The sequence below is a fragment of the Kogia breviceps genome, chromosome 19, assembly GCF_026419965.1.
Source record: "Kogia breviceps isolate mKogBre1 chromosome 19, mKogBre1 haplotype 1, whole genome shotgun sequence".
Classification (NCBI taxonomy): Eukaryota; Metazoa; Chordata; class Mammalia; order Artiodactyla; family Physeteridae; genus Kogia; species Kogia breviceps.
In genome coordinates this window covers 37595112-37618769 of record NC_081328.1, presented here as the reverse complement: position 1 = coordinate 37618769, position 23658 = coordinate 37595112, and the positions used below count along the sequence as shown (strand labels likewise).

At 56.2% G+C, this 23658-nt stretch overlaps 1 protein-coding gene across 6 annotated transcripts; it reads right to left on the bottom strand.

The window, feature by feature from the left end:
- Positions 1 to 201: 201 nt before the first annotated feature.
- On the bottom strand, positions 202 to 22772 carry ERBB2 (erb-b2 receptor tyrosine kinase 2). Of its 6 annotated transcripts, XM_059047392.2 has the most exons (27): positions 22431 to 22772; positions 16239 to 16390; positions 15115 to 15328; positions 14216 to 14350; positions 13865 to 13933; positions 13568 to 13683; positions 13302 to 13443; positions 12301 to 12420; positions 11922 to 12048; positions 9869 to 9942; positions 9689 to 9779; positions 9250 to 9449; positions 8759 to 8891; positions 8582 to 8672; positions 7740 to 7900; positions 6187 to 6234; positions 4737 to 4875; positions 4539 to 4661; positions 4153 to 4251; positions 3684 to 3869; positions 3395 to 3550; positions 3203 to 3278; positions 2756 to 2902; positions 2276 to 2373; positions 1889 to 2077; positions 1351 to 1603; positions 202 to 1209 (listed from the first exon to the last, which is right to left on the bottom strand). In XM_059047392.2, the coding sequence occupies exons 1-27, from the start codon at positions 22501 to 22503 to the stop codon at positions 854 to 856; spliced, it is 3768 nt and encodes a 1255-aa protein (XP_058903375.1). In that variant the 5' UTR covers positions 22504 to 22772; the 3' UTR covers positions 202 to 853. The 6 variants fall into 6 exon arrangements, with proteins under 6 accessions (XP_058903375.1, XP_066877304.1, XP_058903376.1 ...); XM_067021203.1 differs by lacking the exon at positions 2756 to 2902 and having other exon boundaries at positions 22431 to 22743; XM_059047393.2 differs by lacking the exon at positions 14216 to 14350 and having other exon boundaries at positions 22431 to 22724.
- Between the last annotated feature and the right edge of the window lie 886 nt (positions 22773 to 23658).

The window sequence follows — 23658 nt, the reverse complement described above, 5'->3', positions numbered from 1 at the left end:
GGTCATCAAAGGGCTCTCAGGTCAGAATCCCAACCAGTTTCCCCCCAACCCAGGAGCCAGGAAACTGGCAGTAGGCTCCTCATTCACGCTTTCCAAAGATTCCTCGCCAGTCCCTCCAGGAAAGAGCAACTGAATGTAGGTTAAGAGGTGAGCAGTAAAGGGATGGCTCAGAGCCACCCCAGACATAGGCTGGTGTCCAGCTGTTTTCCAAAATATATTTGCAAATGGAGAAAGTGGGTATGGAGAAGGGACATTGCTCCCACAACCCCAGGGACTCCCCACCCCCGCTTCCACAATACCCACTCTCCACCGAGTCCTTATTTCATCTTAAAAAAAAATAATAAGATAAAACAACCAAAAAAACATAAGTAAAAACAAAACCAAAAAAGCACTCTGTACAGGGACCAGATCTGGGCGCTGCTGCTGTCCCCTTCTTCTTAGGGGCAGAGCTAGGTCTCAGGGAGTCTCTGCTGTGGTTCCTAGACACCCTCTTGGGGCCTCTTCCCTTCCTAGGCTCAGCTTCCCTGTCCTTCAGTGTCAGGTTCTGGAAGAAGTCAGGCTGGGCTGCTCCCTCAGGTAAGGAGAGTGGCTGTGGCATCCAGTGGACCCTGCTGGCTGGGCCAGGGCTCCAGCATCAGTCAAGACTCCCCGGTGCCGCCCCCTCTTCCAGCCAGGCTGGGCGGCTCTCAGCCACCTACGAGTTAGAAGAGGAAGGAAGACTGCTGGCATGGCAGGCTGCCCTGGATGTGATCCCAGGGGCCCTCTTCCTGCCTCGTCCCGACGCGGGCCAGAAGTCAGGCCTTCCACACTCCCTGAGAGGCCAGCAGGGCCTCAGCGGCCCGGGCCTTTTGGCTCATACTGGCATGTCCAGACCCAGGTACTCGGGGTTCTCTGCTGTAGGGGTCCCTTCAAAGGTGCTGGGTGGAGAGCCCCGTTCTGATGGGTCCTGGTCCCAGTAATAGAGGTTGTCAAAGGCTGGGCTGAAGGCCGGAGAAGGGTGGGACGGAGGGCCAGCCCTGCCCCGGGGTGCCAAGTACTCAGGGTTCTCCACAGCAGCCCCAAAGGCAAACATGTCTTTGACAACCCCATTCTTCCCAGGGGAGAGAGTCTTGGGCCTTCCCAGAGTGGAACCGGCAGGTCGAGGAGGAGGCTGAGGACCCTCTAGGGGTGAGGGGGGCTGTGGCCGAACCTCTGGCTGGTTCACGTATTCTGAAAGGACAAGAGAAGGAGGCTTGTTAGGGGGAGGAGCCCACGTGTTCTGGCTGCTGCCCCTGCCCTCGTAGTGGGCCCTGGGCTCAACACCCCCAATCCCCACCTCCCAACCTCTCAGCTCGGGCCTGGGCTCTATACCGGGCTGGGGGCTGCAGGTCAGGGGGGCAACGTAGCCATCGGTCTCGGGAGGAAGCGGTACTGTGGGGTCCTCGCTGTACCGCTGTAGAGGGCTGGAGTCATGTTGGGGGAGGTTCTGCAGCCCCTTGGCTGCCCCCATTCCCAAGTCGCCATCAAACACATCAGAGCCAGCCCCTTCGGAAGGTGCCAGTGGAGACCTGGGGGGCTCCTCCTCCGAGGGCTCCAGACCCAGCGTCAGCTCACCACCGCCACTCTGAGGACGAGAGAGAAGGTCATGACGGGGGTCCTTCATGATGGAGACTCCACGGGAGGTGACAGGGTCACAGGAGATAAAAGAAAGTCGCCTTTGGGGTTTGACACAGTCACTGTGGCAAGAACGGGGTCACAGTTGGAAAGCAGTAGGAATCCTTCTTGGGGATAATGGGGTCTCCTCCGTGAGAGGTGATGGTTGGGGGACACTGGAGAAAGGGACTCTAGTCCACTGGGGTCGGGGGAAGTAACCAGACACACCCACCACACTGTGACCGGGCGCACTGACCCTGGTGGATGTGCTGCGGTGCCTGCGGTGGGCCGTGCCCCCAGAGCCCGGGGCAGGGTCTGGGCAGAAGAAGCCTTGCTGGGGTACCAGGTACTCCTCAGCATCCACCAGGTCCCCCATGTCATCATCCTCCAGCAGTGAGCGGTAGAAGGTGCTGTCCAAGGGGCTGGTAGGGCCCAAGTCTTCATTCTGGGGAGGCGGGAGACAGAGCGTGGCAGCCTCTCCCCAGCCCAGCCTTCCAAGGGAGGCTCAGGGAGTGCCAGAGGTCTGATGAGTCAGGCAAGGGCTGGGCTTGGAAGCCTGGGACCCAGGAATCATCTCCCTTTCCTCCCTCTAAGGGAGAGTGATCTTAGCCCTAGGCAGGGATGGCGTGGAAAGGCCCAGTACCTGGATGACCACAAAGCGCTGGGGGTCCCTGGCCATGCGGGAGAATTCAACCACCAACTCCCGGAACCTCGGCCGACATTCAGAGTCAATCATCCAACCTGGGGGCGGGCAGGAGTCCCGCATCTCAGTTCTGGCTGCAGCCTGTGTGCAGAGCCCCTCACCCCCACCCCCGGCCTAGACAACCCCAGTTACTAGAATCCAAAGCCCTCAGGTGGTAGAGAAGAGGTACCAGACTCGGATCCTGAGAGAGAACCTTTGAGAATCTCTACTAGTTTCCCCTTTTTATTTTGCATATAAGTCTCTTTCTAGCTGGTCCTTGATAGCTCCTCTGGACTGGTACTGTAAAGGGAAGTGAGACCCTTTTGAGGCTGCATTAAACGTATCATCCTGCTCTTGGCCCCCTCCCATGCCCCTTGTAGGCCCCTCCACCCAGGACCTCCCAGTCCTCCTGCAAGCAGCCGACTCAGCTCAACCACGCACATTTGACCATGATCATGTAGACATCAATGGTGCAGATGAGGGGCTGGGGCAGCCGTTCCCCCTTCTCCAGGAGGTCAGGGATCTCCCGGGCTGGGATCCCATCGTAAGGTTTGGCCCCAAAAGTCATCAGCTCCCACACAGTCACACCTGGGACAGAGATGGGGTTAAGAGGTGGAGGGACCAGAGGGAGCTTTAGTGTACTGAGCCCCAGAGGCTCTATCCAAGAGCCTGGCACCATGGGGGAAGGAGGGGAGGGATGCAGTGTCAAGGGCAGGAGATACCCGGGTCTTTCCGCAGTCCCTGGCAGACTGAGGCACTGGCAGCCCCTTCCTTCCTTCACGCTAAAGTGTCCATTAATTCACTCCATCCCAGCCCTCATCCTTCCACCCGCATCCCCCCCAGGGCCACGGCTCCGTGTCCACCCTTCCAACCCACCCCATCACACACCATAGCTCCACACATCACTCTGGTGGGTGAACCGCCGGCGGAGAATGGACTCCAATGCCATCCACTTGATGGGCACCTGGGAGAGCAGAGAAGGAAGTGCTCCAACCAGGTGTGGCGGGGAGGTGGCCGTTCTGGGCTCCCCCAGGGGCCAGACCCCACCCCCGCTTGCTTCACTCTACCCCCTCCTCTGACCTTGCCCCCGTCCGCGTGGTACTCTGTCTCGTCAATGTCCAGCAGCCGAGCCAGCCCAAAGTCTGTAATCTTGACATGGTTAGGACTCTTGACCAGCACATTCCGGGCAGCCAGGTCCCTGTGCACGAGCCGCACATCCTCCAAGTAGCTCATCCCCTGGGGTCAGAGGCATCTGTGTGGACCTCGCTCTGCCAGAACTTTCCCAGGAAACCTCCTTCTCCTAGCTCTGAGTGGAGACAGAGGCTTGCTCCCAAGGGCACCCGCAGAGCCCGGCCCCCAAAGCGCATACCTTGGCAATCTGCACACACCAGTTCAGCAGGTCCTGGGAGCCCAGGCGCCCGCGGTGCTCCCGGACGTGGTCTAGGAGGCAGCCATAGGGCATAAGCTGTGTCACCAGCTGCACCGTCGATGTCAGGCAGATGCCCAGAAGGCGGGACACGTATGGGGACCCTACACCAGCCATCACATATGCTTCCTGGGAGCAAGGGTACGCACTGAGAGGGTATGGGAAACCACTAGCCCCCAAACCACCACACACCCCTCCCGAGGGCTGAGCCGTGACTGGGGACCCTCACTCAATCCAACCCCATTCGTCACAGGCCAGAACCATGGCCCACAGACTCAGGAGGTTTAAGAGTAGAGATCTGGGGGATCCCAAAGTGTCTCCTAAAACCCCAGTGAAGACAGAGCCCACAGCCCAGACCTGCAGCCAGGCGGTCCCCACTGTACTCCCAGCTGGTGAGGGTGGAAGGGCTTACGTCCAAGATTTCTTTGTTGGCTTTGGGGGATGTGTTTTCCCTCAACACTTTGATGGCCACTGGGATTTTCACATTTTCCCCATCGGGGATCCAGATGCCCTGGGCAGAGAGGAGGAGATGAGCAGGAAGAGGGTGGGCCGGATGCAACCTGCAGTCGTCCAAGGGGTCGCTACTTGTGCTCCCAATCCCCTTCCCCACCCTTGGACCAACCCCATTATTGAGCAGCAACCTCACCATTTCAGCCCACTCCCTATCCCCTTATACGTAACTGCCCTACCCAACAGAACCACCCCCAGCCCCTGGCTGTCTTCCCGACAGAACCCTCGTCCACTCCCTGACCGCATCCTCTGGGACCGCCCACCCAGGACTTTGGCCCCACCCCTGACCTTGTAGACGGTGCCAAAAGCTCCGGATCCAAGCACCTTCACCTTCCTCAGCTCTGTCTCTTTCAGGATCCGCATCTGAGCCTGATTTGGCATCGCTCCGCTCGGTGTCAGGGGCTCCACCAGCTGGGGTGAGGGGGTGGTGCGTCAGTGGGCTGGGCTGCAGACCCCAGGCCACCCGAGGCCCTCAGACCGCCTCACCTCTGTCTCCTGCAGCAGCCTCCGCATCGTGTACTTCCGGATCTTCTGCCGCCTTCGCTTGATGAGGATGCCGAAGACCAGCCCCACGACGACGACCAGCAGGATGCCCACCACAGCGGCAATGATGGACGTCACAGGGCTGGGGGCAGGAGCCAGGGTCAGGGACTGGGGACCAGTCTGGGGCAGGAGGGATGAAGGGGTCCCATGGAGGGGCATGAAGGTCACTGGCGTTTGGAAAGGGAAGTTGGAAGGGTGACGTGCAGGTTCCCATCCTGTTTCACCTACTCAAAAACCTCCGTTGGCTCCTTACTGCCTGCAGAATGAAGTCCAGACTCCTTGCTGGCCGTTCAAAACCCTCTCCACCCACATCTCCAAATGGTCTATGCTCTAGCCCAGGATTCTCAAACTTCCTGACAAAAATCATCGGGGAGCTGAGTCTGGAGCCCTACCCCCCAGAGACTCTGATTGTGGTATGAGGTGGGGAATGTGCTCCCAGGGATCCTGATATTCTGGCCAAATTTTCCACCCGTGGGTCATGATTTCCACACCTCCCAGCCTTTGTTCATTCTACCTGGACCATCATTTCTGCATGAGGTCATCTTTCAAGACTCAGCTCATCCTGGGATAGAAGGATCTCCTGGGTGCTGACCCTACATCATTGTCATCCTTGCCCCCTTCCCTTGCTTCGCCAAGCGCTGGCACATCACAGACCTCTAATGAACGCCTGTGTCATGGACAAATGCTTACCTAGGACGTACTCCAATCTGTTTTTCTCCCCAAACACCCTACTGCCTAGAAATCAAGTCCAGTGATGGCAGTGGTGGACATCACAGGGCTTGTGGCCTCATGGTGAGGGAGAGCCTATGCCCTCCAAGATCCTGCCCTAACCTGATGCAGACTTCACCCCTTACCCCCTCCTCTGAGCTTTCTCAGTGGCCCACCACAGCAGAACCTTCAGCAAACACGTCCTAGATTGTCCTGACCCCTCTCACCACGCTGCCTGGTTGCTTCCCTCCTAATGCAAGTGACATACCTGCCCCTCTTTCAAGACCTGGCTCCCATGCCACCTCCTCCTTGAAGCCTCCCACTGCCCCCAGGTAAGAATTCATTGTCCCGTCCTCAGTGCTGCAGTTGCGCTCTCTTCTCAAGGTGCCTTGAGTCCCAGGGAGTTGCAGGCTGCCTGTGTCCCTTAGGAGACCCCTACCTACTCGAGGGGGGGGGAGGTGCTGGGTGTCTTCGCCATCTTTTCCTGTTCCCTGCCCCCCAAGCATCCCGAGCAGGTCCTCCGTCCACTGGTTGAAGCTAATTGAAAGGAGGATCCTTAGTGGAAGAGTGGGCTGGGGAGGGACATGTGTCATGTCAGGAGACCCCCTCCCTGCAGCAGTGACCACTCAGGGGCCGGAGGGGGACTGAGGGGCAACACGGGATGCGTCCTGGGGACCAGGCTGACCTGGCTCTCTGCTCGGCGGGGCAGCCCTTGTCATCCAGGTCCACACAGCTGCAGAAGAGAGAGAGTCCTGTCAACAAGGCCGGGAACCACCTCTTGCACTCCCTCAGCCTCACAATATCCCCAGAGGTGGGTGTAGCTGGGTCATGATCCCTATTTGACAAAGGCAGAAACTGGGCTCAAGGTCACCAGGGCTCTTTCTACCACCCCACAGGGGAGGCCTTCTCCAGTCTGCAAACCTGCATCCCCTGCACCTCCCTGTCTTGGGTAGGAAGTGGGGGGCACCCAGAGGAGCATCAAGTCCAAAAGCTTGGCTATCCCCTCTGTAGAGGATGCCAGGGTAGTAGTTGGGCACAACCTCCACCGAGGACAGTTTGACAATACTGTGACCCAGCAGTTCCACCTCTCAGGATAGACCCTAAAAATGCCAACACCTGTACACTAGGGGGCATGTAACAACATGCTCACTTGTACATGGAGCTCAAGTGCAATAAACTGCATGCCCCCCCCCCCCAAAAAAAGGAGACAAGTTCAATGAATATCCCTCAAACAGGGACATGGTTAAATACTACTGCATAATCCATACTGCAGATTGAGCAGTTAAAAAAAACAAAAGGAGGTTGGTTCATGTGCACTCACAAGAAAGAACCTCCAAGATACATAAAGTGCCGGGACGGAGGGCAAGCAAAGTGCAGAACTATATGTAGAGTACTACCCTATTTACATTAAAAAATGCACACACACAAAACCCAAAACTGATAATATGTGAGTCAGATGAATTGCTGAGAAATAGACGAGCCAGATGAAATTGCTGTTTCTTGATCATTTTTGACTTCCCCAAACAGCAATCTTCGACCTAACATAAATGGAAAATGCATTTATGTAAATGTGTAGAGCACACCAGAGTGATCTGGTGGTTCTCCCCAGGGAGGGGAGGGTGGGGGACTGGGTGGGGGGGGCAGGGGACGAAAGGGCACTTCTGCTTTACCGTGTTTATACTTTGATACTCTGCTGAAAATGTGTATCACAAGAATGTATGCATGTATTCCATGTGTAATTAAAAACAACTAAGTGAAAAACATAAAAAGAACAGGGCAGATCACTGTGTTAGGACATGGAAAAACATTGCAAGAAAAATTGCAAGGCTGAGTGAGAAAAAGCAATTTCCAAGCAATATGTATGGTCTATGATCCCATTTTGGTAAAAAGAAGCATATACTAGAATGTGCACAGATAAAAACCGGAGAGTAATAATAATAATATATAAACATATACTTTATATGTTATAATAATACATATGTTAGTGTGTGCATAGATTTAAAAAACTGGATGGAAAATATTGCAAGTTATTAACAGTGGGATAGAACTGCTAATACTATTCACTTTCATTAAAAAATTTTTAACAACGTGTTACTTTTGTGATCAGAAAAAAAAGATATGAAAAATAAAGGGTCTCCGGGTAAGCAAAGGCAGAGTTGTCCCACTTTTAGAATAAGAGCCCCAGGGAGGGTCCTGGAACGAAGCCTTTCTTTCCATGGAAAAGGCCCTCAGACTCACGAGTGGGTGCAGTTGATGGGGCATGGCTGGCACATGCCCTCCTCATCTGGGAACTTCCAGATGGGCATGAAGGAGAGGTCAGGCTTCACACCGCTGGGGCAGCGAGCCACGCAGAAGGGAGGATCCTTGTGGTGGGCGCAAGCCATACACTGGTCAGCCTCCTGGGAGGGGAGGAAGGGTTTGTGGGGGGCTGGCCACCGACACTCCCAGGGCAGCAGGATCAGGCCCTCGGGTCCCCTTTTTGCTTTCCTCAGCCACTCAGCAGCACTGTTCACCTTGCTCCTGGGACAGCCCCTGACCTGCTGTGTCTGCTGCCCCTGTTCTGCACCCAACTCCCCACCTTCAAAGCTTGATCCCCAGGCCTGGTGGGGTCGGGGGAGTGTATTACCTAAGGTATAACAGCAAGTAATAATAGTAACTAACTTGTGAAGACTTTTCCCTGTGCTTGGGCACTGCACCAAACCCTATTTTGAGTTAATTCTCACTGCATCCCATCGGGGTAGGTACTAGTATAAACGTTCACTTTACGAATGAGCCAGTGCAAGTGGAGCCTGGATTTGAATCCAGGTCACCTGATGTCTAAGCCCCCAGGTCTAACCACCTTAGCACAGCCATGGCCAAGGGCACAGGCTTCCCTGGGCCCTTTGCATGGTCTGAAGGGCCTCAGCGTCCACAGCTCTTGCTGTCCCCAGCATCCCAGCCTCCTTCCACCCTCCTACCGCTCAGGTCTGGGCTTGGAGCCCTCCCCAGGGGTATTTTACTGGACTTGGCCAGGTCCCTGGCAGCACCCCCAACCCTGCCCTGCTTCCCTCCACCCAGCTCTGAGCACACTGGCACCTCACCGAGCCAAAGCAGGTCACTGAGCCATTCTGGGGCTGACACTCAGGGTGGCACGGCAGACAGTACCTGTCCTTCACGTACTCCCGGGGGAGCCTGAGGAGAGGATGGCCTGTGAAGGGGTCTGGAAGGAGCCCCTGTGCACCCCCCAGCCCGGCCGCCCCCTCCTCTGCCCCGCATACCCCTGCAGTACTCGGCATTCTTCCACGCACTGCTGGCCCCTAAGGAACTGGCTGCAGTTGACGCACTGGGTGGGCCCTGGACCCCAGCAGTGCCCGTGGGCACACAGTGGGTAGCAGGCCAGGCCCTCGCCCACTGCAGTGAGGAGGAAGGGGTCAGAGGGGACTCTCAAGGGAGACTCCGGGTCCAAGGGAGCTGGGGGAAGAGTCTGTGGGCATGGCTCTGGGCTGGAGAGGTGGGGACAGGTGCCGTGCAAAGCAGGGAGAGAAAGACTTCTGAGGTTCCAGGAACAGAGAGGAAAGGGAAGGGAGGGATGCCAAGGCAGTGTGGCAGGACCCTGCTAGAAGCCATGCCAAGAGGCCAGGCCAACCAGAGCTGTGTCAAGGATGGTGCACCAGGGACGGGCAGTGCACACGCACAAGTAAGTCCCAGACTGCTGCTGCCAGAGGCCCGTGGGCACGCCCGCGCAGCAGTGCTGGGCTCCCTGTCTTACCGCACTCGACCTCTGGCCGGTTGGCACTGTGGAGCAGGGTCTGGTGGGGGTTCCGGAAGAGCTGGTCCCAGGGCACCGTGTGTACAAAGCAGAGGCGGGCGTTGCGGTGGATGAGGGCCAGCCCACTGCCCAGTTCCCGCAGCGAGCGCAGCCCCAGCCAGCGGATGCCCAGCCCTTGCAGGGTCAGCGAGTAGGCGCCACTGTGGGAGGGGGAGTGCTCAGATGCACGGGGGCAACGCACCACTGACCCTCCCCCATCAGCAAGGGCTGCCCTCGCCTTCCTCCTGTCCCCAGCACACTCTGCAAACTTCCACGGGAACGCTGCTGCTGGAGTCCCCAGGGAAAAGAACCCCCATTTCCCCCCCTACACACTCAGAGCTTCTCCCGGGCCTCCCGGGGCAGCTCCTCCCCCGTCAGGCCTCTCTCCTCTGGTGCTCACTCATGCAGAACTCGTCCCCGGATTACTCGCAGATTCTGGAAGACGTGGAGGTCCGGCAGGCTGTCTGGCCACGCTGAGATGTACAGGTAACCTGCAGGCACAGAGTGAGGCCAGGGGTGCGGGGACACGACGAAGACCTCCCAGCCCCATCGAAGCAGGATTCAGAGAGACAGAGCTCACCTGTGATCTCCTCCAGAGACTCAAATACTCTGAGCTGCTCAGGCTGTAGGGGGGCAGTGTTGGAGGCTCCGTCCCTAGAAGGAGGATTCGGAGGGCCAAGAAGGGGGTGGGTAAGACCTCCCTCCACAAGCTGGCCCTGCCATCCTCCCCAACCTCCACTCCACTTAAACCCATTGCCCATCGAGCCTGGCTGTTCCCATCCTGAACTTCAAAGCCCAGGCCCTGGTTTGGCAAATATCAAAACAATATTTATATCCTTTGATCTAGAAATTCTGCTTCTAGGAATATGGCCTAGAGAGACACTGGCCCCTGTTCCCAAAGGCATGTGCAAGGGAGAACTGTTTGCTAGAGGGAAAATAAAAAACCTAAGGAAATTAAAACTTTTAAATTTTTTAAAATTTAAACTTAAAAAATTTTAAATTAAATACCTAAACACCCATCAGTAAATGGGGAGCTATTAAGTATAATCCTGATCTATGCAGACTAAAGATGAAAAACTAACATTCAGGAGCATGTAGTATCTGCTGGGCACGGTTATAGGAACTTTACAAATATTAACTCATTTAAACTTTATGACACCTCATGTGGGTGGGACTATTTTTGCCCCCATTTAACAGATGAGGAAACTGAGACCCAGCAAGAAGGTCACATGATTAGTAAGTGGTAGAAGCCAGGTCTCAAACCTGCTACTCTTTGCTGCCACCTCTTCCACAGCTGTGGAAAGAACATGTCCAAATGTCCACAGCTGGACATGACCTAACTGTCATAACCAGCTCTCCAAAGCCAGGGGCAAACAATATTCACAACAGGCTCCCATTTTAAAGCAACATTTCCCCCCAAATTACTAAAACTAGGTTTCTCTGTGCGTGTGTATCCATATATGTATGAGTGGTCTAGAAGAACACACAAAAACTGTTAACAGTGGTCTCCTCTAGAAAGGGGAGTAAAGGTGGAGGAAGTGTTGAAGGGAATTTTCTCCTTTTTTAATACATATTTTTATTGAAGTATAATTCACATACAATAAATTGCAGATTTTTAGTGTGCAGTTTGATGAGTTTTGTCAAATGCATTCACTCACCTATCCACCACCCCAACTGGTATACAGAACATTTCCATCACCCCAGAAATTTCCTTTGTGTCCCTCTCCATGCCCTCACCCTGGCGCAATCACTGTTCTGATTTCTCTCACCACACAGTGGTTTTGCCTATTCTAGAGCAAAGGGAATCATACAGTGTGGACTCTCTCTTGTCTGACTTATTTCGCTTAACATAATGTTTTTGAGACACATTCATGTTGTTTTATGTATCAGTAGGCCATTTCTTTTACTGCTGAGAATTTCACTGTATGGATATACCACCTTTTACAGTTGACCCTTGAACAATGCCTGGGTTATGGCAGCAACCCCCCACAAAGTCGGAAATCCAAGTATAACTTTACAGTCAGCCCTCTGCACCCATGGTTCCAGATTCAAGCAACCCCGGATTGTGTAGTACTGCAGTACGGATTTATTGAAAAAAGTTCACATTTAAGTGGACCCACGCAGTTCAAACCCATGATGTCCAAGGGTCAGCTTTATTGATTCCTTCAGCTATTGATATACATTTGCAGTATTTCCAGTTTGGGGCCATTATGAATAAAGCTATTATGAACTCAAAGAGAATTTTACTTTATCTGGATGGCGTGACCTCCATACAAGTGCATGTTCATAGATAACATGTCATTTATGAGAAAAATCCCAGGAATTCTCTGGCAGTCCAGTGGTTAGGACTCCTTGCTTTCATTGTCAAGGGCCTGGGTTCAATCCCCGGTTGGTGAACTAAGATCCAGCAAGTCACGTGGCGCGGCCAAAGACAAACAAACAAACAAAACCCAAAACCTCCCCCCTCCAAAGTCCCTGCTGGCCTTCCACCTGCTTCCTTTGCATCTCTGGCCTCCCACCTCTGTCTCCCGCCATCCCCGAGAAATGCTGCCACTTCTGGGGCCTCAGGATTCAGTGCCTGCCCTGATGCTGCCTCAGGCCATGTGCCCACCCTTAACTCTGAGTATCCTTACCCCTCAAAGCTCTCCGGCAGAAACGCCAGGCTCCCAAAGATCTTCTTGCAGCCAGCAAACTCCTGGATGTTGGCACTGGTGACCGCCCTCACCTCCCGCAGGTGTTCCATGCCCAGACCATAGCACACTGTGGGGAGGGGGGCAGGGGGGCACCTCAGCCTCCACATGGAGCGCCAGGAATTCAACCTCCTGGGTCCTGTCCACGGTCCCCTCCTGGGGCCACATGCCCCCTCCCCACATTGACAGAGGCATGGGGGAGCTTGTGGGACTGCTCAGGGGAGGGCCAGGGGCAGAGTCAGTGGGAGAATAGGACTGGGTCCCGGGAGGGTGGCACAGGGGCTAGGCCAGGCTGGGTGTGCAGGGGGCGGCCACTGGGTACCTCGGGCACAGGGCTTGCTGCATTTCTCACACCGCTGGGTTCCATCCTCAGCTGTCACCTCTTGGTTGTTCAGGGGACAAACCAGGGTGCAGGATCCCACGTCCGTAGACAGGTAGTTGTCTGAGGAGATCAAGATCGTCTGTCCACGTGCCCTGGCCTTTCAGCACCGCCCCCCACCACCATGAGCTGTGTGACCATGCCCAGGTAGTACAATAAGAATGATATCAACCGATACCGAAATGCCCTTACACCATATCTGAGCCCTGGGCACTCGTCCACTCCTCACAACAACCCGGTGCGATAGGCACTCTTAGATCCCCATTTTGCCAAAAGGGAAACCAAAGCACAGAGTTTTCTATAAATTACTCAAGGTCCCCGTGCTAGTAAGTGGAGGAGCCAGGATGTGAACCCAAATGGTCTAGCTCTACACTTCGTACTCTCACCCACCATGGGGAGGGTACGACCAGGACCCAAGAGCCCACTGCTGTCTCCTGTGACAGGAGGAAAGAGGTCCCCAGGTCTGAGGCCAGCCCCTAAATGCCCATCAGTAAATAGGGGAGCTAGCAAATAAAACTCTGATCTATCTAGACCACAGAATAAAAATCAACATTTAGGGGTGCTTAGTATTGGCTGGGCACAGTTATAAGAGCTTTGCAAATATTAACTCATTCAAACTTTATAACCACCTGGTGAGGATGGGACTATTTTGGCCCCCACTTAACAGATAAGGAAACCGAGACACAGCAAGAAGGCCACATGACTAATAAGGGGCAGAGCCAGGTCTCAAACCCAGGCAGTCTGGCTTCGCTGCATGGGCTCTTAGCTGCTATTCTTTGCTGCCACCTGCTCCGCTGCTGTCGAAAGAACAAGGCAGCTCAGTACGAACTGCCATGACCAGCTCTCCAAAGCCAGGGGCGAACCGTACTCACAACAGGCTTCCATTTACATAAACCAAAGTCCCCAGCAAAACGACTAAAAGTACGTCTCTCCCCGGCACTCACAAGGACAGGCGGTCACGCAGCTGGCGCCGAAGGTATAACGGCCCTCGGGGTTGGGCATGGACTCGAAGGTGTCCGTGTTGTAGGTGACCAGAGCCGGGCAGTGCAGCTCACAGATGCCACTGTGGTTGAAGTGGAGGCAGGCCTGGGGGACAGGCAGCTGGTGGGCACTGGGCTGTTTTGCCCTGGTGTGCCAGAGGGTTAGGGCAGCACCAAGCGGGATGCCCCTCCCCTTGCACCCCGAGGGCTGGGGCGCTGGGGGCACGTACCAGACAGTCAGAGTGCTTGGGGCCCGTGCATCCGGCAGCACATTGCTCGTGGCAGCAGTCGGTGGGCTGCGGGCCCTTACAGCGGGCACAGCCGCTGGCACAGACGGTTCGTGTCACTGTTGGGCAAAGGGCAGGATGAGGGCTGGGCGGCAGCCTGGGCACCGCCCCTCACCAGCATCACCTTCTGGGGGGACTTCCTGCCTCAGGGAAGATGCCGAGGCCCGGCACCCGGCCGCCATGTCACCTTTATTCCCGCCCAGCCCCTGCCCCCAGATTCTGGGCCCCCCTATAACTCACAGCTCTGACAGTCCTTGGAACTTTCTCCCCAGCAGTGGGGAGCTTTACAAGCTGGAGAACAGGGTGGGCCTGGGGAGAGAAACAGAACGGCAGTGAGAGAGACAGAGACCAGGAGACAACGCACAGTGAGGGAGAGACGAAGGCAAGAGAAGAGGACTCCAAAACCGGAGGCACGATCTGGAAGCAGAGGGAGACAGGGCAGAGAACCACAGAGATTCAGAGACACAGAGAAAGAGGAAGTGGGTGGTGTTAGTGCAGCAGCAGCGGGGGCATGGAGCAAGCCAGGAGTCTGGGGTCGGTGGGCTGCGTGAGAAAGAGAGGCGGCTGCAGGCGGGGAGGAGCGTGGCTTACAGGCCCGTGAGCGGTTGGTGTCTATCAACATGAGGGCCAGCTGGTTGTTCTTGTGGAAGATGTCCTTCCACAAAATCGTGTCCTGGTGGCAGAGCTGAGGGTTCCGCTGGATCAAGACCCCTCCCTTCAGGATCTCTGTGGGGCGGGCAATAATCAGGTGCTTCTTCCCCCATCTGTCACCTTCTGACCTCCCTTGGCGCCTGCCTGCCTTCTAAAAGGGGAGTGGGGCTCTTAAACACACCCCAGGTTCCTCAGGGAGCAGAGAAGACTCCTTTAGCATCTTTTAGCTCTACCAACACCACCCCACACGTGAACAAGAGGAGATCCGGGGCGGAGTGAGCTGTCCGTCTCACTGTCTCCTCTCCTCCACCTCTACTCTATGCACCTTGCTTAGCAATTAAAAGAGAGTGTGAAATCCAGCCTCACCACCACTAACTAGCTGTGTAACCTCAAGCAAGTCACTTATCCTCTGTAAACCTCAGTTTTCTCATCTGGAAAACGAGAATAACACTGATGCTTCCCTTGCAAGATTAAAGCATGACTGAAACGGGGTTATGCACGTAAAGCACCTGGCACTCAGAGTCTGGGACACTGTCAGCTCCAAGGCTGCCGTGTACAGTTACATAGGTTGTTCACTGTACATGTGCATTCAGCCAAGAAGTGGGCAAAAACCCAGCCTGCATCCTAACTATCAAGCTATGTGGGCTGGCACAAGCTGTGACTTCCTGGGAAGAAGGGGAATCTTTTTCGAATCCTCACAAGGGCGCCTCCCCTAGCTCCACTTGCATCCATCCGGAAGGGACCCCAGTTCTTATCCACACGAAGCAGCCCCATGGCTAACAGGGGCCCCGGTCAGATCTCAATAACCAGCAGAAAGTTTCAATGATAAGGATGACCACCTGTGAGGCTTCGCAGCTGCAGCTCCTGCAGCCCTCCCGGAGCAGCGCGTGCAGCAGGCGTGGCACTGTCCAGAAGGTCTCCATTGTCCAGCACGGCCAGGGCATAGCTGTCCTCAAACAGCTGCGTGCCTCGCACGATCCGCAGCCTCTGCAGGGGGACCTGACTCACTCGGTTGTGAGCGATGAGCACGTAGCCCTGCACCTCCTGGATCTCCTGGGAGGGGACAGGGTAGGGTAGGGCTGAGGCAGATCCAGCCTCTGGACCACTACCACCCCCCCACAAGGCCTCCTCAAGGTCACCCTGTGACCTTGAGGTCACCCGCCACTGAGCAGTCCTGCTCCCTCAGGCCTAAAATGGAGATCACGGCCACTCCCCACCTCCCCGAACCAGATTCTAGTATGATAAAAAAAAAAAAAAAAAAAAATGGCGGGGGGGAACACTCTGTAAACTGTAAGCAAGCGCCCCACCCTCTCTGCATCTCAGTTTCTTCATCTGTGAAGGAAAGGCCTGGACGAGATGATGTTTGTGATTTGACAGACTAAGCATCGCACCTGAGGCCCCGCTCCAGGGCACCATGGACACAACCCAGAGGCTGGTTTCCATTCTCTCTCCTGCTCCTGACCCTTTCACATACATTTTCCATGTGATCTTCAAAATGGGCCCCCCAGCGAGTTCAAGCATGTCTGTTGCTCCCAATATACAGATAGGGAAACTGAGATCCAGTGAAGCCAAGGGCCTAGACCACATTCACATGGCTTGTCAGCGGCAGAACTGGACCGGGAACCCGCCAGCCCTTTCATTACTCCGGGTAGGAGGGGGACAGTGGCTGGGGCAGTCGGACAATGGAAGGTGATCATGCCGGCAGGAGAGCAAAAAAATTTAGCAGAGGAACGAGTGCATTCCATCCAGAGATGCCCACGGCCAGCCACGTTGTAGAGAAGGAGTCAACTGGTCTTGCAGTAGGATGGACGGGGGTTAGACAACAGAAGGGACTTCCCAGTTGAGGAGCCACAACAAAAGAGGAAATACAGGGTGGGGAACACTCTTCTACCACCCATCTGCAAGCAGAGGGCTCAGCCCAGCAGGAAGCAGGGCCTGGCTGGGTTTTGCCCATGGGCCTCACCTGCAGGAAGGAGAGGCTGGCGTTAGCGGGCAGGTAGGTGAGCTCCAGGTTACCCTGCACCACCTGACAGCCCTGGTAGAGGTGGCGGAGCATGTCCAGGTGGGTCTCGGGACTGGCCAGCAGCCGCAGCTTCATGTCTGTGCCGGTGCACACTGGCAGGAGAGAGAAGATGGGTCAGAGGGCACTGCCCAGTGAGCTTCGCCAACCTGGCCGCCTCTGCCAACCTACTCCCCAGAGCCACGCCACCGCAGACAGCGAGAAAGCACAACGGGAGGATCCCTCCTCCCGTGTCCCTTGTACCCACAGAACATGCAACAGCAAAGGAAAGTTTGCAAATTGGGGAAGAGGAGGGACTTCAGGGGAGAAGCTCCCCTGACTCGGCCCATCCCGAGCATCCAGAGGGGGTCTCGCTGTACCAGCCTTAGGGAGCTTGCCTGTTCGATCCAGGGTGTTGGCTGGCAAAGAAAGCCTCCCTTTGTCCCAAAGGCACAACTCAGGGCCAACGGGTAAAAATCCCCCAAGAGAGGCGATGATGAATCATGAATCCTCTGGATACCCCCTGACCCTCTCCCGAGAAAACAACGCCACCCACATGCCAACCTCCTGGCAAGGGATACCCACCCCCACAATGCCACCCAGAAAGTGGGGAAGGAGGGTCAGCTGGAGTCATAGCTGGGGCATGGGGGCCACCAGGGGCCTGGTCACTGCAGGGACTTCTGGAATTCCCCCAGGCAGAGAAAAGGAACATCAAATCCCAACCGTGGGCATCCGGACCGGAGCTGCAGATGCTGAGCCAGAGTGCTGCCTACTCCAAAGGCTCCTACGCTGGTACCTCACCCTTGCCACCTCCTCAGGGCAAGACTCCAGAACCAGCTGGCAGAATCTATGTCACGAAACTCCTGCCACAAGGGCATTACGTCAGCCCTGTGTACCTGCCTGGTGCCAACCACCAGCCGAGGGGCATCAAGATGAACTGCCGCCCGGTCCACCTGGACCCCAGCCCAGTGTCCCTGAGACCAGAAGTACTCACTAAGCCCAGGGATACTAGAAGGGGTAAACTACCCCGGGTAAGGGGGTGCTCTGGGCAACAGTTGGCACCATGCCTGCCAGCAGTGGGGGAGATTAAAGTGCCCAGTTAAACCCGTTTTTCTGCTCTGGTGAGAAGATGAATCACCTGGCACATCTTGCCCAGGAGGGTGTGCCAGGGGGAGGTGGGTGGGGTGCACTCCCAGATCCACAGGTGCCCGAGCTGCCCTGAATTCCTGTTGGTCCCCTCTCCACCTCCCACGGACTACGTGCGGATTCAGGGGGACAGCACAGTGGCTGACTTTCAGGTCTGACCCCCGGGGCTCCTGATCTCCCAGCAGCTTGGAGCCTAAGGTCAAATTCTGGGAGGTAATGAGATACCCCCTGCCTCCAGTAACCGGGGGAAAGGCTCGTGGGCCAAGCCCCCAGGGTTCTGGCCTGGGCCAATGGCCACTAGCTGGCCGCCTCCCAGGAGCACCTAGAGTGGTCTCTGTTCCCACCCCTCTGGCCAGATAGGGAAGGAAGCAAAGAGGGAGGAATGGGAGGACCCAGAAATAGAACTCAAGGGTCCCTCCCCCCAGACTCCCAAGAGAAACAGGAGCCGGGGATGGCAGGCCAGGCCCAAAATAACGCCCGCTGCCAGGACCTCCCCCAGCCTCAGCAGCTTCAGCTGCTTTGTAGGCACAGCTGTCTCCAGGCCTAGACCCCAAGGCCCTGGTCCAAGCCCGGGACAGGGGCTGGCAGAGCCGGGGCAGGGGTCCGTCTCCACCCCCTGTGCCCTCTGCCGCCTCGAAGGGACACCGACTGCAGTAGCCAGGCAACAGGAAAACAACAAGGGAACACTCGGCAGGCACTCTGGGTGGAGGCTCATCCTCCAGAGGCTGGGACTACAACCTCGGTTTTGCAAAGAAGGAAACTGGCTTTGCCAGGGGTTATTCTCCCAAGATCAGAAAGCTTGTGGGCCATAGAGGGAGGATTTGAACCCGAGCCGGCCCCGACTTCAAATCCCACATTCCTTCCACTAGACCGAACTGCACACACACCCCTCCCCACGCCCTGTTCAAAGGTAAACACACACCAGCTCTGTGGATGGCACTGAGTACATGATAGGCTCCGGGCAGGGCCCAGTGGCTGAGCTGGGTGGGAGGACCAGACAGCAGGAGCCCCGCCCCACGCGTTTGTTTGTGTCCGTTTCTGAGTCTGATTCAGACTAAACGTTTGCAAGTTGGGACCCTGAGACTTACTCCCAGGGAGCTGGAGGCTTGGGGGCTAATACCCTCCAACCTGACACCTTTCCTACCTCCACACCTCCCTCCCCCTCCCATCTCCTCACTCATCTCCCCCTCCCCAGTCCTCGCCATGGTCCCCATATCCACTCCGGCCCCCACTGATTTTCTGGGGGCGGCGGTAGGAGGTCCTGTTCCACACGGGGAGCGCTTTGTCTCCAGAGCACCTGTCCCTCAGGAGCCTCGACCTCCACATCTCTGGGGCAGTTAGTGTGAGGCAGGACCAACCCGGAGCCAGGGAAACAGTGAGCCCTGGATAAGTGTTTGCGGGATGAATGAATGAATGAATGAATGATCAATGAACTCCAATCAAGAGTCTCCAAACCAAAAGGGACCAGTTGAGGTCACCATGTCCAGCCCTCTCTTCAGAGGCTGGTCACGGCCCCCAGGTCCCTCTAGCTGGATGTTAGTGGTCAGGTTCCAGCTCTGGGGGGCTCTCAAATGGGTTCTTTCTTCCCCACCAGCCTTCAGCCCCAGTTGCCTCTCTTGCTCACCAGCATGAAAGCCAACACTTCCTTTGGTTTCCATGAACTCTACCTGCACCCCCAAAGCTCACCTCCCCCAGACCCGTGGGGCCAGAGCCCATTCCAGTGACGCCGGGACTCACCCACCACACACGCCTGGTGTATCAGACCAGGGGCCGGGGCTCAGGGCATCAGGCCACAACCCTAGCTGGGCCACTCACGGTGTGACCTTGATGAAGTCCCTGGATCTCGAGGGCAGAGGCCAAATCAGATTCACCTCTATGTTCAGCAGTGCCTGTGACTTAGTAGGCACTCACTGAATATTTACTGACCTGACCTTGACCGTGTGGGGGGGATAATGACAAGTCTTACTCTCTGCAGAGAAAGTGCATGAGAGTTAAATGAGGTGATGAATCAAGAAACAGTCTGTAAACGTGACAAGGCTTTGTAAACAGAGCTGGGGCAACACAACATCGGCTATAATAATTCTCCCACTTCTTAAGAGAGCACACACCCCTCACCCTGTCTCGGCTCTCTTCCCAGGGGCAGGGAGGAAAGCTGGCCTACTAAGAGATGGGGGTGTCACCCCAGAGGGCCTTCCCACAGGGCAGGGAGGGGGATCTCTTTCCAGGTCATTCCAGCACCCAGGGCCAGGCACGACCAGCCTGGCCCTTCACCAGCTCCCCAGCCCCAGCCTGACACTGGTCCCTCCCTCACCCGTAGCCCTGTAGGTCCCACCGGCCTCTGGCCTGCTCTTGCCCTCAGTCCCCTGCCATGCCAGGAGGGCCCAAGAGGAAGGCGGACATGAGCTGGTACAGGGAAGGAGAGGACTCCAAAGCCAAGAGGGAACCTGGTGGGGGGCGAGGAGCACCTCACCCTCATTTTCTAAAGCCTAAGTAAGGGAGGTGATTCACCTGAATAACAAAATAGCATGTCTACCCGAGTCTGGCCACCCGACTGCCCCCGAGGCTTTGCTTAACCCATTCCTGTCGAAGGGAATAAGACTTTGATCAACTCTTAATGCCTCCTCATCAGAGTCTAAAAATGCCCTGGACATTATTGGGTCGCTGGGAAGCCTTGGCTAAGTCACTTTGTTTCTTTGAACTTCAGTTTTCTCATCTGTGCACCTACTTCACAGGATTGTTGCAGAGATGAAATGAAATTGTAATGGATGGGAACCAGGCAAATAGGAAGCACGCTATACTTTTCTAAAAGGCGTCTGGGTAATTCCAAACCAAGAGAGAATTAACAGTGCTCTGTATCTGACTTTGTGATACAACGTATTTTCTCTTTCGGCATTTGATCCTATCTTTCAATTATTTTTTTTTCTTGAATATTAAAATGAGGCTACTTTCCCTGTTGGGAGAATCATTCAGGAATTAAACTATGAGCTCTGCAAGATGTGTTTGCCGCACTTTCCAAAACCTTGGCCTCCAAGAGAAGAAAATCCCAACCCTCTGGGCCTTCCCCATCTCCCCTTCCCCCACATGCCTGAGCCAGCCCTCAGCCCTGGCATATACTGGGCGTGCTAGAGGCAGCTGAGTGGGGCTCTGCCATTTTAGCCATTCCCCTGCACAACACACCCAGCACCTCTCTCTGCACCCAGCGCTGCAGGCCGAGGGGTGAGGAAGACCGGAGGAGCTCCTCGTCAAGGCAGGAGAACCGACCCCTCAGATCCCAGCCTCCCCCTGCTCGACTCTCAGGCCCAGGTGGGGAGGGCAGCGGCTCAGCCTGACAGCCCACAGCCCAGCCTCGCCTCGCCTCGCCTACCTTGCCTCGCCTCACACTTCTCAGAAGGTCAGGGGTGAAGACGCCTGCCTGGGAAACAGGGAGGGGAAGGGGAGGCTCCTGGAAAAGAGGAGCCTCCTTCCTCAGAGAGAAGGCTGCGTGGGGGCACCTCCCCGCTATTTACAGCAGCTCTTGAGGGAGTTCCTTGAGAGGGCAGAGTTCAGCAGGGAGACTGCCGTTTGGCCACACAAAGCCCAGACACACAAACACACAGACCACACAACTCAAGAACACCCTAGTATAGACATCCCTCAGATAACACAGCAGAGCTCTGACAGAGGGGGCCCTCGGGCAACACACAGACAGCCCGACACCCACCCCTTCTCCAGACTCCCTGATCCGTGAAGACCACCCACTACTCCTAGAACATTCTCGTTCTGTCTTCTCCACAACCAGGCGATGTAGGGAGCAGAGTCCCCCCAATGTTCAGGGTAGATGAATATAGTGATTTTGAAGCTGTAGTTAGGGGTTGCACTGCCTGGGGTCCAATCCGGGACCCACCAATTACTTGCTGCTACTTCACCTCTTGAAGCCCGTGTCTTCAAGCCTGGAAAATGGGCACACTAGTTAGGACTTCTCTTATAGGGTTGTTCTGAGGATGAAAGCAGGGAACCCAGACAAAACACGTACAGCAGCTGGCACACAGTGTATTTCCAGTACGCGTTAGCTTTCACCGTTATCGCACCCAGACGGACAGATGGGGCAAGACAGACACTGCACCCCACCCCAGCACCCTTCCCCATACACAGCACAAAGGAAAAGGCAGGACAAGCCGGCCCTCGGCATACCCGCATCTGGCCCCGTTCCTTACCCTCCCCCTCCCTCCAAGTGCCCAGGAATCCCTCCCTCAGAACCCTCCCACTTTATGCCCCAGACCAGGAAGCCCACCGCCACCGCTCCGTGACCCACGCTCTCCAAGTCACAAAGCAGAGTCCCTAAGTCGGCCCTAACGAGACTTGTTCAAAACAAACGTCTCCCCCTTCCCCCACGCCAGTCTCCGGCTGAGGCAACTCTGCAGTCGGACTGGCCACCCTCTGCTCCCCGGCTCTGGCTGGACAGGTTGCTTTCCCCACCTCCCCGCCTCCACACCCCGATCCTGCCAGAAGCTGGAGTAACTCAACCCAGTCGGCCGAAAGGGGGCGGGGAGGGGGCCGGGCAGAAGGGACCCCCAGGAATCCAGCCCAGTCCAGTCTGGAGGCGGAGGCTGCCAACTGGAAAGGCTTTGAGAGAGGAGCTTGAGGGGGCTCAAGAAAGGGGAAAACACACACACACACACACACACACACACACACACACACACACACACGGCAATACACCCTTTGAGGGAAACTTTCTGAACAAATTTCAGAGGCCTTTTTTGACAAGTTCCGGAGCCGTCGCGGGGTCTGCAAAGCAAAAGTCCCTCGAATGGGACGTCTAGAGCCGCTCCGCTGTAGTCGGCCCCCTGCCCCACCTTCTCTGGCCCCTCCGAGCCCGAGGGCCGGCGGCTCTGAGCCCCCGGACTGTCCGAAACTTCGGGTCGGGAAGCTCCGATGGCCCCTCTGTTCCCGTCTGGCCAGGGCTTTAGACGGGGGTCCCAGGCTGCACGGGCCCGTCGCCGCTCCCTGCCCTCCCCACCCCAGACCCACCTTGGGTGCCCGCGGCTCCGGGGGGCAGGAGGGCGAGAAGGAGCCCCCAGCGGCACCAGGCCGCCAGCTCCATGGTGCTCACTGCGGCTCCGTCCCCATGGCTGCGGCGAGGCCAGGCGGCGAGGGCGCCGGGCGGGCGAGGGGAGGGGGCCGGGCGCTCGCGCCGGAAAAGAGCACCCAGCGCCGGGGCGGCCGGCGGCCTCGGGGGGTCTTCTCGGCTCTGCGGGCACGATGGAGGGGAATCTCAGCTCCACAACTTCATTCCTGTACTTCCTCAAGGCAGCCCTCCTCCTCCACCTCCTCCTCCTCCCGTGATTGGGAGCCAGCGCGCTCGCGGCTCGCCCCCCCTCACCCCCTCCAACCGCATTCCAGCAAGTCCCTGGGAGTGGCAACTCCCAGCCTCGCTTTCTCCCTCTCTGCGCGCAGGCCTGGGTGGCGTGGCTGCCAGCGCCCGGACTCCAGGGTTGCCCGCAGCAGTTCTCACCCATTTCCATGGAGAACCCCCCAAAGCAGAGGAGGGTGATGGCGCCCCTCCCCCCGGGACTCTGGCGCAAACGCTTTAGCCTGCCATTCTTAACTTTCTTTGAAGTCGCAGGTTTTATCTTAAACGTCCCTGGCCGTTTGCATCCTACTCCATCCCATGCCTATTTGTTTTAATATCAAATACTGGTTTTCCTACCACATCCTCAGGTAAAAATGTTAGTCGAGGAGGGCGATGCGTTGCGTTTAACCTGCGGCTTCCAGGACTCCCTGGCATACCTTCTCGAATCTTCTAGATATCTTTTCCAGTCTGCAAAGCATGCTTTAAAGGGGCTCTGCAAGTTTGGGGAGAGAGTCAAATTGGAGAAACCTACGTCTCAGTCCTTCAAAGGACATCCTTGTTTCTTTCCGGGGCCCTCAGCACCCAATTCATCCAAGGTTCCTTCTCTGTCCCTTGCCTTTTATTAGTCTGCTTCATTCCACCTCCCCACCCTGCGTTCCACCTGGAGCCCCTGACCCAGTTACTAAGACCCGGTCGGGGGTCTCGTGGGGGTGGGGATGGAAGGAAGGCGTTGTTTTTGTTGGAAATCACAACAAAATATTGCACGAGATACACTTATCCTAACAAATTATTTGTTGTTTGTCTGAAATTCAAATTTAACTGGGCATCTTTATTTTGATTTGCTAAATCTGGCAACTCTAGTTGGAATGCTCAGCCTTGAGCAGGCCTGTGCTGGTCAAGAGGGGA

What these genes read in the sequence shown, in the direction of transcription:
- ERBB2 (XM_059047392.2), bottom strand. Translation starts at nt 22,503, where the DNA reads ATGGAGCTGGCGGCCTGGTGCCGCTGGGGGCTCCTTCTCGCCCTCCTG. An exon ending in ACCACGCGGACGGGGGCAAG is followed by an intron (nt 3,279 to 3,394) that starts GTCAGAGGAGGG and finishes CTGCTCTCCCAG; the next exon opens with GTGCCCATCAAGTGGATGGC. An exon ending in AGCGCTTTGTGGTCATCCAG is followed by an intron (nt 2,078 to 2,275) that starts GTACTGGGCCTT and finishes CCGCCTCCCCAG; the next exon opens with AATGAAGACTTGGGCCCTAC.